Here is a 13,528-nt window from a genome sequence, read left to right as displayed (position 1 = left end):
CAAATTAGTTTTTAGAGTCTAAGCAACCTCTAAAGTTATCTGTGATAGTTTCCCTCATATTTCTTAAGAATTGGTGAAAATATTGTTGTCTTTGATTACTATCAACTGCTGTAATTTAGCAGTCAGCATAACTTACATAGAGAGATTTTACATGATTTTGTTCTTTTGAGATATTTAAAATTTAAATCTAACGTAGTAGAACATTAGTTACTGCTCAGAAAATATAGTAGATTATTTTGGCGTGGCATTTAAAATACATTAGAAGTGATTAAATAAATTATGGTATATCCATACAGTTGTTGGATACTATATGCATTTTTGTATTTTGGGAAGAGCGTATTTGTTTTTATTATGTATCGGTTGTTTTGTGTTAGGTTCATTCGATCCTTTCAGTGTTTATTATGAAAGTGATTCATTGATGAATATGCTCAGCCTAGGAAACTTGATTTTGGCCAGGAATGGGGTCTTGATCAGTTTGGTAAGCTAGTTAAATGAATGTTTCTTAAGGGAATTTCTATTGTAATGTGGTTTGTACTTCAGATATTACAGTGATATTTAGGAGATGACATTTACATACATAAAAATAATATATAGGCTTGTGGTTGAAATGAAGAATAATTGAAAGAAAGGATTCATGATAGTTAAAATGATCAGGAAAGACTTCCTGCTGGAGTTTTAAGTTGTGTTAAAAGCTTTTCTTTTGAGAGGGTGCACCGTGAGCGTGGATAATATGTGAGGGGGGAATGGACAAGGCATACTGGGGAAAAAATAATAGGTGTAGTATGCTTAGAGCTGGGTTTATGTAAAAAGTGATAGCAGATGCTTATAAAAAAATTGGAAATGATTATGGAGAACTTTAATATTCAGCTGAAAGAATCAAAGAATGTTATGATTGTTCATGTGGATGGGCCTTTAGGAACAATTTTACAGTGAATAATTTTACATGGAAGCAAGTTCATACTTAATTTTGTAGGCAGTAGAGCATCATAACTAAAAAAAAAAAAAAAAGATTTTTGAGTTAGGTTGTTTGAAACTGGAAAATACATATTTGGTCTTCAACCCTGTTTTCAGACATACAACTCCTAAAATTCTTAGAAACTCCCCAGTGATGTCTGTTAGAGTGCTAATGGGATGACTGTTGGCTGGCTGCCCCTAGGTAACTTTAATATGGGGCTGCTCACTTGAAAGACGAAGGAATGATAAGTGGGTTGGGACTTCTAGCCCCACCAGAGGGGCTGAAGGTTAAGTTGATCACCAGTGGCCTGTTGTTTAATCAGTCAATGTCTGTGCACTGAAGCCTCTATAGAAACTTCAAAGGACAGGGTTTGGAGAGCTTTCAGATAGTTGAGCACATGGAGGTTCTGGGAGGGTGGTACAATCGAGAGGGCATGAAATGTCCACACCTCTTCCCACACACCTCACTCAGTGTGCGTCATTATCTGTATGCTTTGTAATATTATTTAGAATAAACCAGTTAATGTTTCTCTGAGTTTTGTGAACCACTCTAGCGAATTAATTGAACCTAAAGAGGGCATTTGGGAAACCCATCTTCAAGCTCATGAGTCAGAAGTTCCAGAGGCCTGGGCTTGTGACTGGTGTCTGAAGAAGTGGGGCAGTCCTTGGGACTGAGCCCTCAACCTGTGGGATCTGATGCTGTCTCCAGGTAGATAGTGTTGGAATTGAATTAGAAAACACCCAACTGGTGTCCACTGCAGAATTGATTGCTATTTTTGTTGTTGGGAGAAACCCTCCACACATTTGGTCATAGAAGTCTTCTGTGTTGATTGTTGTTGTGGTGGTGTGAAAGCCTAGAAAAAAAACAATTTGAGTATTGGTTTTTTTAGGTATATTATTCTGTTGTTCTTTGTAAGAGTTGTAGAATTGAAAATACTGTTTGTCCTGTTTTAGGGTATTGTTGGGTATAGCAACTTGAATTGCAATGGTGACAAGAAAAAAAGTAGAGATATTAATATGTGGAATCAGACCAAGGAATAGTTAGTTCTATCAACAATTCTTTCACTGAATATTGGTCAGATAGTAGTAGGCTTTTAGGTAGAGTGTTTTGGTTCAGCAGTTTTAGAGTGCCTTGTATTAAACAAGTTTTTATTTTGGTATGGTATACTAGTCAGTTTCATTTGTCTGCTGGTGAAATGTTAAACTATATCGGATGGGAAGGAGAGCATCTAATGTAGCAGGAGCGGCGTTAATAGTGGCTTGGTGGCAGGAAATGGGTTGGAGTGTTGAGAAATTGTCAGCTGTTTTTATGGTTAGGGAGTTTAATGTGGTGTCAGGGCAGCTGGGACAGATTGACAGAGGCCAAATAACAAAGGGACTTTTTTGTTTACCTTTCAAGGAATATATATTTTTAAAATGTGGACAGTGGGGAATTTTTGAAAAGGTTAGTCTGTTTTTTTGTTTGTTGTTGTTTTGAGATGAAGTCTTGCATTATCACCCAGGCTGGAGTATAGTGGCATGATCTTGGCTCACTGAAATCTCTGTCTCCCAGATTCAAGCAATTTTCCTGCCTCACCCTCTGGAGTAGCTGGGATTACAGGCATCTGCTACCACACCCAGCCAATTTTTGTATTTTTAGTAGAGATGGGGTTTCACCATTTTGGCCAGTCCGGTCTCGAACTCCTGACCTGATGTGATCCTCCCTCCTAGTCCTTGGCAAACTCAGTTCTTGAACTTGATTTGGAGGCTAAAACATTCCCCAAAGAAATTTTTTTTTTTTTTTTTTTTTTTTTTTTTGGAGACAGGGTCTCACTCTGTTGCCCTGGCTGGGTGCGGTGGTGTGATCTCGGTTCACTGCAACCTCTGCCTCTTAAGTGCAAGCGATTCTCCTGCCTCAGCCTCCCAAGTAGCTGGAATTACAGATGCCCATCACCACCACGCCTGGCTAATTTTGTATTTTTAGTAGAGATGGGGTTTCACCATGTTGGTCAGGCTGGTAACTCTTGACCTCAAGTGATTGACTTCCCTTGGCCTTCCAAAGTGGTAGGATTACAGGTGTGAATCACCACACCTGGCTACCAGTAGACTTTTTTTTTTCCCATTTAATCTTAGAAAAAAAGATTCTGCAGATATTAGAGTTCAAGAATGTCATAGCAGTTACCGTCTGCTATTTACCAGTGAGTTTGAATATGGAATAATATAAAATGTTACCTTCTCTTTAAAGCCTGCTTGTAGTTAATAGCTTTTCCCACATAGCCAAAAAGTGTCCACCTATCTCCTAAGTAGCCCCTCCATACTGCTTGTCAGAGCTCAGCTTTTATAATTGCTAATCTTTATGTTGTTATTATAAGAATATAGGCCAAATCTACTGTGACAAAGCATTAAATATTTATTTTTGAATAGTAATTAATTTGAATCATATGAAATGATGTACAATGAAGAATCTCTCTCTTATTTCTGTTCATTACCTCCCAATTCCCTTTTTTTGTAGACAACCAAAATTACTGGTTTCTAGTATAGTCTTCTAGGGATATTTTGTGCCTATACAAAATACAAAATATTTTGTTTTTACACCTCCCCGTTTATGCGCCTATACCGTACTTGATACATTGTTCTGTATCTTTGTTCAATTAGTAATAATTTTGGAAATTGTTTCATTTGCTATAGTAAGAGCTTTCTCAGTCTCTTTTTTGTAGCTGCATAATATTCCATAGTATAAACTTAGCATATTTCACTAGTATCCAGTTTGTTTGATTTTTAGGGTATTTCCAGTCTTTTGCTGTTAGAAGCAAGATTGTAGCTAATGACCTTGGTTGCATATTATTTCACATATATTCCTAAAGGATCAATTTATTGAAGTGGAATTTCTGTTCAAAAGCTCTGGGCACTTATAATTTTGATACAATTGTGAAAGTAGGGGTTAAATGAAGTGAAACTAAGAACTTGGTGTATTGTTTACCTACAACAGAAATTCTGAGAAAGAAATTTATAATTGCTAAACGATTACTGAAATCTTTATAAAATTATTTTGTTTTGCAGGTATACAAAACTAGGATATGCTGGAAATACGGAACCACAGTTTATCATCCCTTCCTGTAAGTATTTTAAGCCACAAATGAGCTTATTTAAAAAGCTCTCCTTCCCTAATAATTTAAGTAAAAGAAGTAATCAGTTCTGACATCCCATATGATTTAATCCTTTAAAAACATGGTTTGCCAAGTTCTAAGTGTGGCCTCATTTTCTTACCTCTGACCATTCGTTTCAGCTTTCTGTTTAGCTCCCTATTTGCCATGTCTACTAAATATCTCTTTTTAAAGCAAAAAAGAAACGAGCTGATACTGAAACAGTACCCCAGTTTTTGGGGGCGATATTGCAGTTAACAGTGTGTGGGTGTAACTAATTATCAACGGGTCCATTCCTCATCATATACCTATGAAGACTGTCCTTTGGTTTGTGGATATGACTGCTGTTTGCAGGGCCTGTATCTGTTGATGTCCCCACTGAGTGCCCATGTTTCAAAATAAGGATGGAAGGATAGTATCTCACCTTCAGAGATGTTGACCTCAGCTGTTTTCTAATGTCCTATAACCATATTGTTGTATATCATGTCTTCAGAGTGTTTTTGTTTTATCCTGTTTTTGTTAATCTTGCTTAAGCTGACCATTAACTGTCTTTCAGTAGCTTTTAAAACATATTCTGATATTTGGATTGCTATTAGTGCTCTTGTTTGTTAGGATAAATTGTATGTCTGTTCCTTAATGAACATACTTTTTTTTTTTTTGAGACGGAGTTTCACTCATGTTACCCAGGCTGGAGTGCAATGGCGCGATCTCGGCTCACCGCAACCTCCGCCTCCTGGGTTCAGGCAATTCTCCTGCCTCAGCCTCCTGAGTAGCTGGGATTACAGGCACGCGCCACCATGCCCAGCTAATTTTTTGTATTTTTAGTGGAGACGGGGTTTCACCATGCTGACCAGGATGGTCTCGATCTCTTGACCTCGTGATCCACCCGCCTCGGCCTCCCACAGTGCTGGGATTACAGGCTTGAGCCACCGCGCCCGGCCTAATGAACATACTTTTATACGTTTGACTTGCAAACAGTTCACTTTTTTTTGTACGTAATGTAGTAACACTTCTGATCTATTTGTCTTACAGCCAGATTAAAACTTTTGCATACCAAATGACAAACCTTTTGAGCTATTGCTTGGGGGTCTCACTCCTAGACATTTTAATTTTGAGAGTGTCACTAATTTTTCACAGTCATAGTGATGGACTGAATTCTTTGTATTGTTATTCATTTATGAAAAGAAAATGGAAAAATGAATATGTAGAGAGTAATGAAAGCAGTGTATGTTTCAGAATAAATGAAGTTGAGAATAAGATAGGAATTGTTAGGCTTTGCCAAAAACTGCAGATCTTTAGTATCACTTGAGCACTCATTGGACACAAGAGGTCAACTGTTTTGTCATTTGTATAGTAAGAACAAGATTAAGTGTGTGACATTGAAGAATTACACTGTCAAAATTGCATCTAAAAGGGGAGATGTTTTTAGGGTTTTTATCCACTCCTCATTTTCTAGAAACGAACTTATTTGACTTTTGCATTTCTCATATTTTTGTATACTTTTCTAGGTATCGATCATGTAAGAACTTAGGCTACTACCTAAATCTAATGCTTTTTTAAAACTCAGAATGGATTTTAGGTGATACTGATGAAAAAGCTCATTCATGTGAGTCTAGTGGCCTTTATTAATGTTACCTTCTAAATATTTTATTCATGCATATTTATTGTCTGCTGAACTGAGGAACAGGTTTGCTTTTCTTTACAGTTTTTCCCACATATCTACAATACATTGATTGTTTTTTATCTGTTTTAGGAATTCGGTGATACAGGTTGGCTTTATTGCTGACTAATGTAGAGGTACTTCTGTGGGCTAGTTCTTGACTTAGTGGTATTTCAGTTTAGTGTTAGACCATTGTGTATGTACTTATTAGTTTCTTTAAGCTACTGTAACAAAGTACCAAAAACTGGGTGGCTGAAAACAACAGACACTTAAAATCCTGGAGCCTATAACTGCAAAATCAATGCATCAGCAGGATCATGCTGTTGCTGGTGGCTCTAGGAGAGAAACCTCCCTTCTTGTCTTCTAGCATCTGATGTTTCTTCAGGATCCTTGGCTGGTAGATGCATCACTCCAGTCACCTGGCTGTCCTCTTGCTGTGCATCTTTACCTCTTCATCCTTCTGTGTGTTTGTGTTCAAATTTTCCCTTTCTATAAGGACACTAGTCGTACTGGATTAGGGGCCACCTTGATAACCTCATTTTAGCTGAGAAGACCCTGTTTCCAAACATGGTTACATCCTGAGGTACTGAGGGTTAGGACTTCAACATATCTTTTTGGGGCTATACAATTCAACCTGTAACAGTGCTGGTGGTATGATCTCTTAACTTTTAATCTTTTGTGTATAATCTTTTGTTATGATTATTTCAGAAGACTACTGAAGTTAATTCTGCCATCTTAGCAAAATTGGTTTTGGTTGTGTTCTTATATGACTGTGTTAACTTTTTGTTGGAGGCCTATATAATCTTGAACTTTTGAACCGTTGGAGCTCATCACTGTTGAATCCATTTTTTATTTCATCTCTCTGACAAAATATGAAGTCTTTGCTTTTTTTCATGTCCTATGAGTAGTTACAGTATGTTAAAAATGCATTTGCCTACTGTAAGAAGGTTTTTGATTTTTGAGTTTTTTTTTTTTTTTTCCTCACCCAGTTTTAATGCTGCAGGTACAGTGTTTATAATTAGCAGATAGAAACATAGCCACTATCTTTTACTGTTGGGTATTGATATTTGATCTGGAAAGCCTATGCATATGGTTCAAGGTTTTTTTCATATACATTTGTATATATATTTAGGATATTTATAATGTGCCACCTGGATATCTATGTACATCATAAGTAAATTGCTAGAGAGAATTTCTAGCATTTAGAAGGACTAGATGTTGGATTTAAAATTTTCTTCCTCCAGTTATTTTCTGCCCACTTTCTTAAGGATATAGCTGTTACTAAATGAAAGTAACAGTTGAATGCCAGATTATGTGCATTCATACAATTATTTTGAATGAAGAACTGATCTTGAAGCATTCAGACATTTATAACTTAATTTAAAAATACCTAACAAGTTTTAGCTTTGAAACTGTATGCTGGATTTCTGAAATTATTTAAGGATATTGTTGTGGGTGTTACCTAAATCAATTGAGATTTCCTTTTGTATATGTAGTTTAACAGATCCGCATTACATTTAAATTACTAGACCACAATAGTACTTGCTGTCATTAGACCCAATCAATGTTACTAGAACCAATAGTGATAGGGTAGAGATATATGGAAAGTCTAAAAAATCCTCCTTGAATTTTTTTTTTCTCTTTTGTTAGTGTTTTTCAGTTTTTTCTTTCCAGTTGTTCATCAAGCATATGTGGAGTTGGTGGGACTACAGTTTTACTCAGAATCAAAAGAGAATTTATATAATTTTAAAAATACGTGTTTGAAACATTCGCACAGCTGTTTTTTGGCTTTTTGCATTTGAGGACTTGCCTCTGAGTGGAAACTGTGGTTTTGTGTAATGAATTTTGTCACTGGTTTCTTATGACTTTTGTGAATTAGTTTGACAATTTAAATATGCTGGGTCATGTTTTACTTTGTAGTACTTTGTAATGGAAGAAGTGTAAGGTAAAAGTTTGTCTTATTTGAAGAAAATGAGCTGTTTGACATGTCTAAATAACTTATTTTAAAGGTATTGCTATTAAGGAGTCGGCAAAAGTGGGTGATCAAGCTCAAAGGAGGGTGATGAAAGGTGTTGATGACCTAGACTTCTTCATTGGTGATGAAGCAATAGAAAAACCTACATATGCAACAAAGGTATGTTTTTTTTGATTTGTATAAATAACACTTACAAAAATTCAGTGCTTATGCCCTCTGGAATTCACTCTGTAATAGGCCTTATTAATATCCTTAAACCTCTTCTCATAGAAATTTCTTTTTCCTTGTGGCACCCCTTCCCTGTTGCTTTAACTTTGCTTTTGCTTTTTTTTTTTTTTTTTAGGTGGAAATCATATATACATAAATGAAAAATATATCTAGTGCAATTTACACGTTTTATTGTTTTGCTTTTTTTTTTTTTTTTTTTTTCCCCTCGGTAATCCCTAAGAAGAAAATTTTAGCCCTTTCAAATTAGCAGTATTTATTTTTCCACATCCCCTGGATCTCAGGGCCCTCAATAAAATTAGCTTTCCCTTACTTCCACATTGCTACTTCTGCAAATATTTTCTTCCCGTCTTTATTCAAACCTATACCATTTTTCTCTGTTTGAAGTTTATACTATCTGGAAGTGCTGTTCTCTTTCCCGTTTTTCTCTTCCCCTTTTTCTTTTCTGCCCTTTTCCCTTCCTCTTTTAATTGAAGTGTAAGTATGTAAGTGTTAATTATACAGTTGAATAATTTTATGATTGTAATCATAACAGGTAAAGATACAGATCAAATCTAGTAACCCCGAAGCTTTTCTTGTGCTGTTCACATAGTCACCACTCCAATTGCACCAAAAAAATAAATGCTATTCTGACCTTTATCATCTTATTTTTTGACATTGACTTTGTCTGATTTACAAATATCTTCCTTTGTACGTCTTCTGTTCTCATAATTTATTCATTTATGAACAACTACCATGTGTAAAATACTTTGCCAAGTGTCTAGAGTAAAACGGTGTATAAGAAAAATAATTTCCCTGACTTCAAGGCTATTATAATGTGGTGGAAAGGAAGACATTGAAGAAATAATTACAATTGTGATGAGGGTTAGAGAAAGGGAGACACACATAGAGTGCTCTGGATATATATCATAGGAGTAGCTAACCTAGTGTAGGGATTCAGGAAAGTCCTCGAGGAGTAAATCTTTAAGCTGAGTCTTGAAGAATAAAATAGCAGTTAGCTGGTGAGGTTGGCAGGCTGAGTTGTTTTAGATGGAGAAGCCGATACATGAAAAGGCTTTGCAGCATGAGGGAGACCAGAAGTGCATGAGCGATATGCCTGAAGCATGGAGAATGAGGTAGAAAGAAGTGTAGAGGCTGGATAGGTAGGCCAGGAAAGAGCACTGGAAATATTGTTAGACCATGTTAAAGAATTTGAACACTTTTCTATAGGCAACATTAATGGGAATACCTAGAGGAATACTTTTTGAGCTTAAAGTGCAAATATTGGAATCTACCTGTTGGAACTTGAATCCTGGCTATACTAATTTCCAACTTTGTGATATCATTCAATGCCTTAACCATTTTGAGTTTTGATTTCTTTGTCTGTAAAATGGAAGTATTGTTAGTACTTCAGGATTTTTTTCTTTTCTTTTTTTTAAGACATAGTCTCTGTCATCCAGGCTAGAGTTCAGTGACATGAATATGATTCACGACAGCCTTGATGTCCCAGGCTCAAGTGATCCTCCCACCTCAGCCTCCCAAGTAGCTTGGACTATAGATGTGTGCCGCTATGCCCTGCTAATTTTTTGGTAGAGACGGGGTTTCATCATGTTGCCCAGGCTATTCTTAAACTCCTGGGCTCAAGCGATTTGTCCGCTTTGACCTGCCAAAGTGCTGGGTTTACAGACCTGAGTCACCATGCCTGGCCCAGGATTGTTGTTACAACGCTTAAGGAGATGTGTATAAAGAAATTGTTATACTCTGGTACTTTGAACATAATAATTACTCAATATATGTTGGCCATTTTTACTTAGAAAAGATTACTCAGGCCACATTGATAATGAAGAGAAATTATTTGGGTAAGGTAAGCATGATTCTGGGAAAACTAGATAATTGACTATTGCAATAGTCTAGGCAAGAGATATTAGTGACTTAGACTGTAGTGATGGCAGTGGGGATAGAGAGAAATGGAAATTGTGTATGTGCATTCACACACACAGCTATTTAACTTTTATTTCGGAAAACTTCATATGAAGAAAAAGAGAAAAGAATATAATGAACCCCCATGTGCCCATCACACAACTTCGGCGGTTTTCAATCTATGGACAATCTCATTTTGTCTATAATCTTCCTATTCCAACCTTCAATTATTTTAAAGTAAATTGTACATATTATTTCACTTACAAATACTTCCCTCTTAAATATGAAGACTTTTAAAAAAGATAAATATGACACCTAAATTTAGTATGCAGGTTTTTAATACTGTCTGATATCTAGTCATTGCTTACATTTCTCTGATTATTTACTACTATATTGGTCATTCTGTTTGAATAGACATTAAAATGTCATCTACTCACTAGGTTTAATTGGTAATTCTCTTATGTCTCTTTTTATAGGTTTTTTTCCTGTGTGTATGTTTCTTTTCTTTTTTGTTCTTGCTGTTTATTTATGGAAATAAAACTTGGGTGTCTTGTAAAATTTTCTGTATTCTAGGGATTCTGATTATTACATCCTTATTGGGTCACTTAACAGGGTACCCTATTTCCTATATTTACTTTTTTTGTTGTAAATGGTAGTTAAATAGAAGTCTGATTAGATTTGTGAGAGGTTTTTGTTTGTTTTGACAAGGAAAAAAAGTGGATAATTAGAGTAACAGGGCGTGGTTAATGAGATATTGGTGATAAACTAGGCATATCAGTCAAGGGTGATTCCCAGTTCGTAATAGTCTGTATATCCCTTATCTGCTGCGATTGAGAATGTTAAAGGAGAAACTTCCAAAAATTATTTTATTTTATTTTTTTTTGAGACAGGGTCTCACTTTGTCACTCAGGCTGCAGTGCAGTGGCACAATCACAGCTTACTGCAGCCTTGAACTCCCGGACTCAAGTGATTCTCACACCTCAGCCTCCTGAGTAGCTAGGATCACAGGTGTGCGCCACCATGCCTGGCTAATTTATTTTATTTTTTATTTTTATTTTTTTTGAGATGGAGTCTTGCTCTGTCTCCTGGCTGGAATGCGGTGGCGTGATCTCACCTCACTGCAACCTCCGCCTCCTGGGTTTAAGCAATTCTCCTGCCTCAGCCTCCTGAGTAGCTGGAATTATAGGAATGTGTCACCATGCTTGGCTAATTTTTGTATTTTTAGAAGAGATGGGGTTTCACCATTTGGCCAAGCTGGCCTCGAACTCCTGACTTCAGGTGATCTGCCCACCTCGGCCTCCCAAAGTGCTGGAATTACAGATGTGAGTCACTGCGCCCAGACTTCTATTTTTTGTAGAGACAGGTTTTCCCTCTGTTGCCCATGCTGGTCTCAAACTCCTGGGCTCAGTGATCCTCTCAAGTAGGCCTCCCAAAGTATGGATTACAGGCATGAACCACTGCACCAGCCATTTAAAAAATGTTTACTTGACATATAATAATTGTACATATTTATGGAATATGTAGTGATGTTTTGATATGTACAATGTATAATGATCAAGTCAGTGTAATTAGCATATTCACCTTCAACATTTATTTTTTGTGTTGAGAATATTCAGAATTTTGTTCTATCTGAAAATAAATAATAAATTATTAACTGTAGTTATCCTATAGTGCTATAGAACACTAGAACTTATTCTTCCTGTCCAGCAGTAATTTTGTATCCTTTATTCAAGCTCTCCCTATTCCTTTCTTTCCCCTACCCTTTCCAGCCTCTAGTAACCACTTTTCTACTGTCTGCTTACATGAGATCAATTTTTTTTTTTTAGCTTTTGCACATGAATGAGAACATGCAATATTTATCTTTTAGTTCCTAGCTTATTTCACTTAATGTCCTCTGGGCTCATCTGTGTTGCCAAGAATGACAGGATTTCATTCTTTTTTTATGGCTGAATAGTATTGTGTATATATACTACACATATCTATATGGACACTTAGGTTGATTTCATATTTTGGCTATTGTGAAGAGCACTGCAGTAAACATGAAGGTGCAGGCACCTCTGATATAGTAACTTTTTTTCCTTTGTATAAATACCTAATAGTAGGGTGGCTGTAGCATTTGGTAGTTCTATTTGTGTTTTTTTGAGGAACCTCTGTGCTATTCTTTATAGCGTCTCTACCTGTTAACATTCTCCCCATGTTATGTATGAGTTCCCTTTTCTCCACATTCTTGCCAGCATTTGTAATTTTTTGATAATAGCCATTCTAACTGTGGTGAGATGATATCTCTTTGTGGTTTTGATGTGCATTTTCCTGATGATTAGTCATGTTGAACATTTTTTCATGTATTTATTGGCCATTTGTGTGACTTGTTTTGAGAAATGTCTATTTAGATTATTTGCCCTTTTAAAAAATCAGTGTTTTTTTTTTTTTTTGCTGTTGAATTGTTTGAGTTCCTTATACGTTCTGGATGTTAATTCCCTGTCAGAAGTACAGTTTTCAGGAATAGGAATTTTCACTCATTCCATAACTTGTATTTTCACTCTGTTGGTGGTTTTCCTTGTAGAAGGGTTTTAGTTTAGTATAATCCCTTTTGTATATTTTTACTTACGCTTCCTATGCTTCTGAGATCTTATTTGTAAAATCTTTCCCCATACCAATGTTGTGAGGGTTTTTTCCTAAGTTTTCTTCTAGTACTTTTATAGTTTTGGGTCTTACTTTTAAAATCTTTAATTCATTTTCAGTTGATTTTTCTGTATGGTAAGAGATAGAGGTCTTGTTTCATAAGGAGAAACACTTGACTGGGGTAATGTAGAGAGGAGAAAGTAAGTTTAATTTTGAACAGATTGTGTGTGAGGTATCTGTGAGACATCTGAGATTTTGTTGGAGTCAAATATGTGGATTTTGGATGAGATTACCCAGGGGAACGTATGACAGGGGAAGAGGCCTAGGACCGAGCTTGAGCAGTGTGCCAGTTAGGTTTGAGTAGAGGAGGAAAAGTCTGCGAAAGAGGCGGAGAAAGCATGGGTAGGAATGTAGAGGTAAACACTGTGGAGTGGTGCTGAGATGAGCTAGAGCCCATTATCATAAGGTGATCATTTGTAACCTTAATGAGAATAGTTTTAAATGGGTAGTTGGACTGCATGAAAGTAGTCTTGTGAGTGGTAGGCCAGGAAAAACTAACAGGAAGAGTACTGTTCATTGAGTTTTAATTGTGATTGGGAGGGAGAGATGAAGAGACACATTTCAAGGTTAAGATGCAAGACGTATCTGAATGTTAATATGAAAGAACTATTGAAAGAATATCTTCATTTTAATGGAAGTAAATGAGAAAAAAAGACTAAGTATGGAATCCATTTTACAGATTTGGAATCAGTTTTACAGGTTTGAATTCTTGACGGTTGGCTTCTGCTGCTTCTGCAAAATGTGTGGTTGCATCATCTGCTGGTAATGGAATGGATGCAGGGAGAAGATGAAATCTGAGTGGTAGGGGCAGCAATTGAAAATCATCATTGTGGAGAGTAAAGATGAACAGAGTAGAGGAGCAAAGCCTTACCAGGCAAGGTTAGGCCCATTTGAGAATAATGATTATGAATTCTTAACATTAACAACCCAGTTACAAATGTTTTTGCAGTACGGTCAACATTTTGGAAATAAAGTTTATATTAGGGACATATGCTGGGTTGGATTTTGGTA

At 36.3% G+C, this 13,528-nt stretch overlaps 1 protein-coding gene across 1 annotated transcript in view; it reads left to right on the top strand.

Moving 5' to 3' along the window:
- ACTR3 (actin related protein 3) overlaps positions 1 to 13,528 on the top strand; it is a 74,905-nt gene that overhangs the window by 20,557 nt on the left and 40,820 nt on the right. Inside the window, exons 2-3 of the mRNA XM_017536030.2 lie at positions 3,994 to 4,049; positions 7,746 to 7,870. Of these exons, the coding sequence (XP_017391519.1) occupies positions 3,994 to 4,049; positions 7,746 to 7,870 (181 nt within the window). The remainder of the gene's footprint in view (positions 1 to 3,993; positions 4,050 to 7,745; positions 7,871 to 13,528) is intronic.

This window comes from Cebus imitator, unplaced genomic scaffold (genome assembly GCF_001604975.1).
Source record: "Cebus imitator isolate Cc_AM_T3 unplaced genomic scaffold, Cebus_imitator-1.0 Scaffold95, whole genome shotgun sequence".
Lineage (NCBI taxonomy): Eukaryota > Metazoa > Chordata > Mammalia > Primates > Cebidae > Cebus > Cebus imitator.
The sequence above is the reverse complement of the archived record's forward strand: the minus strand, read 5'-3'. Positions and strand labels throughout refer to the sequence as shown.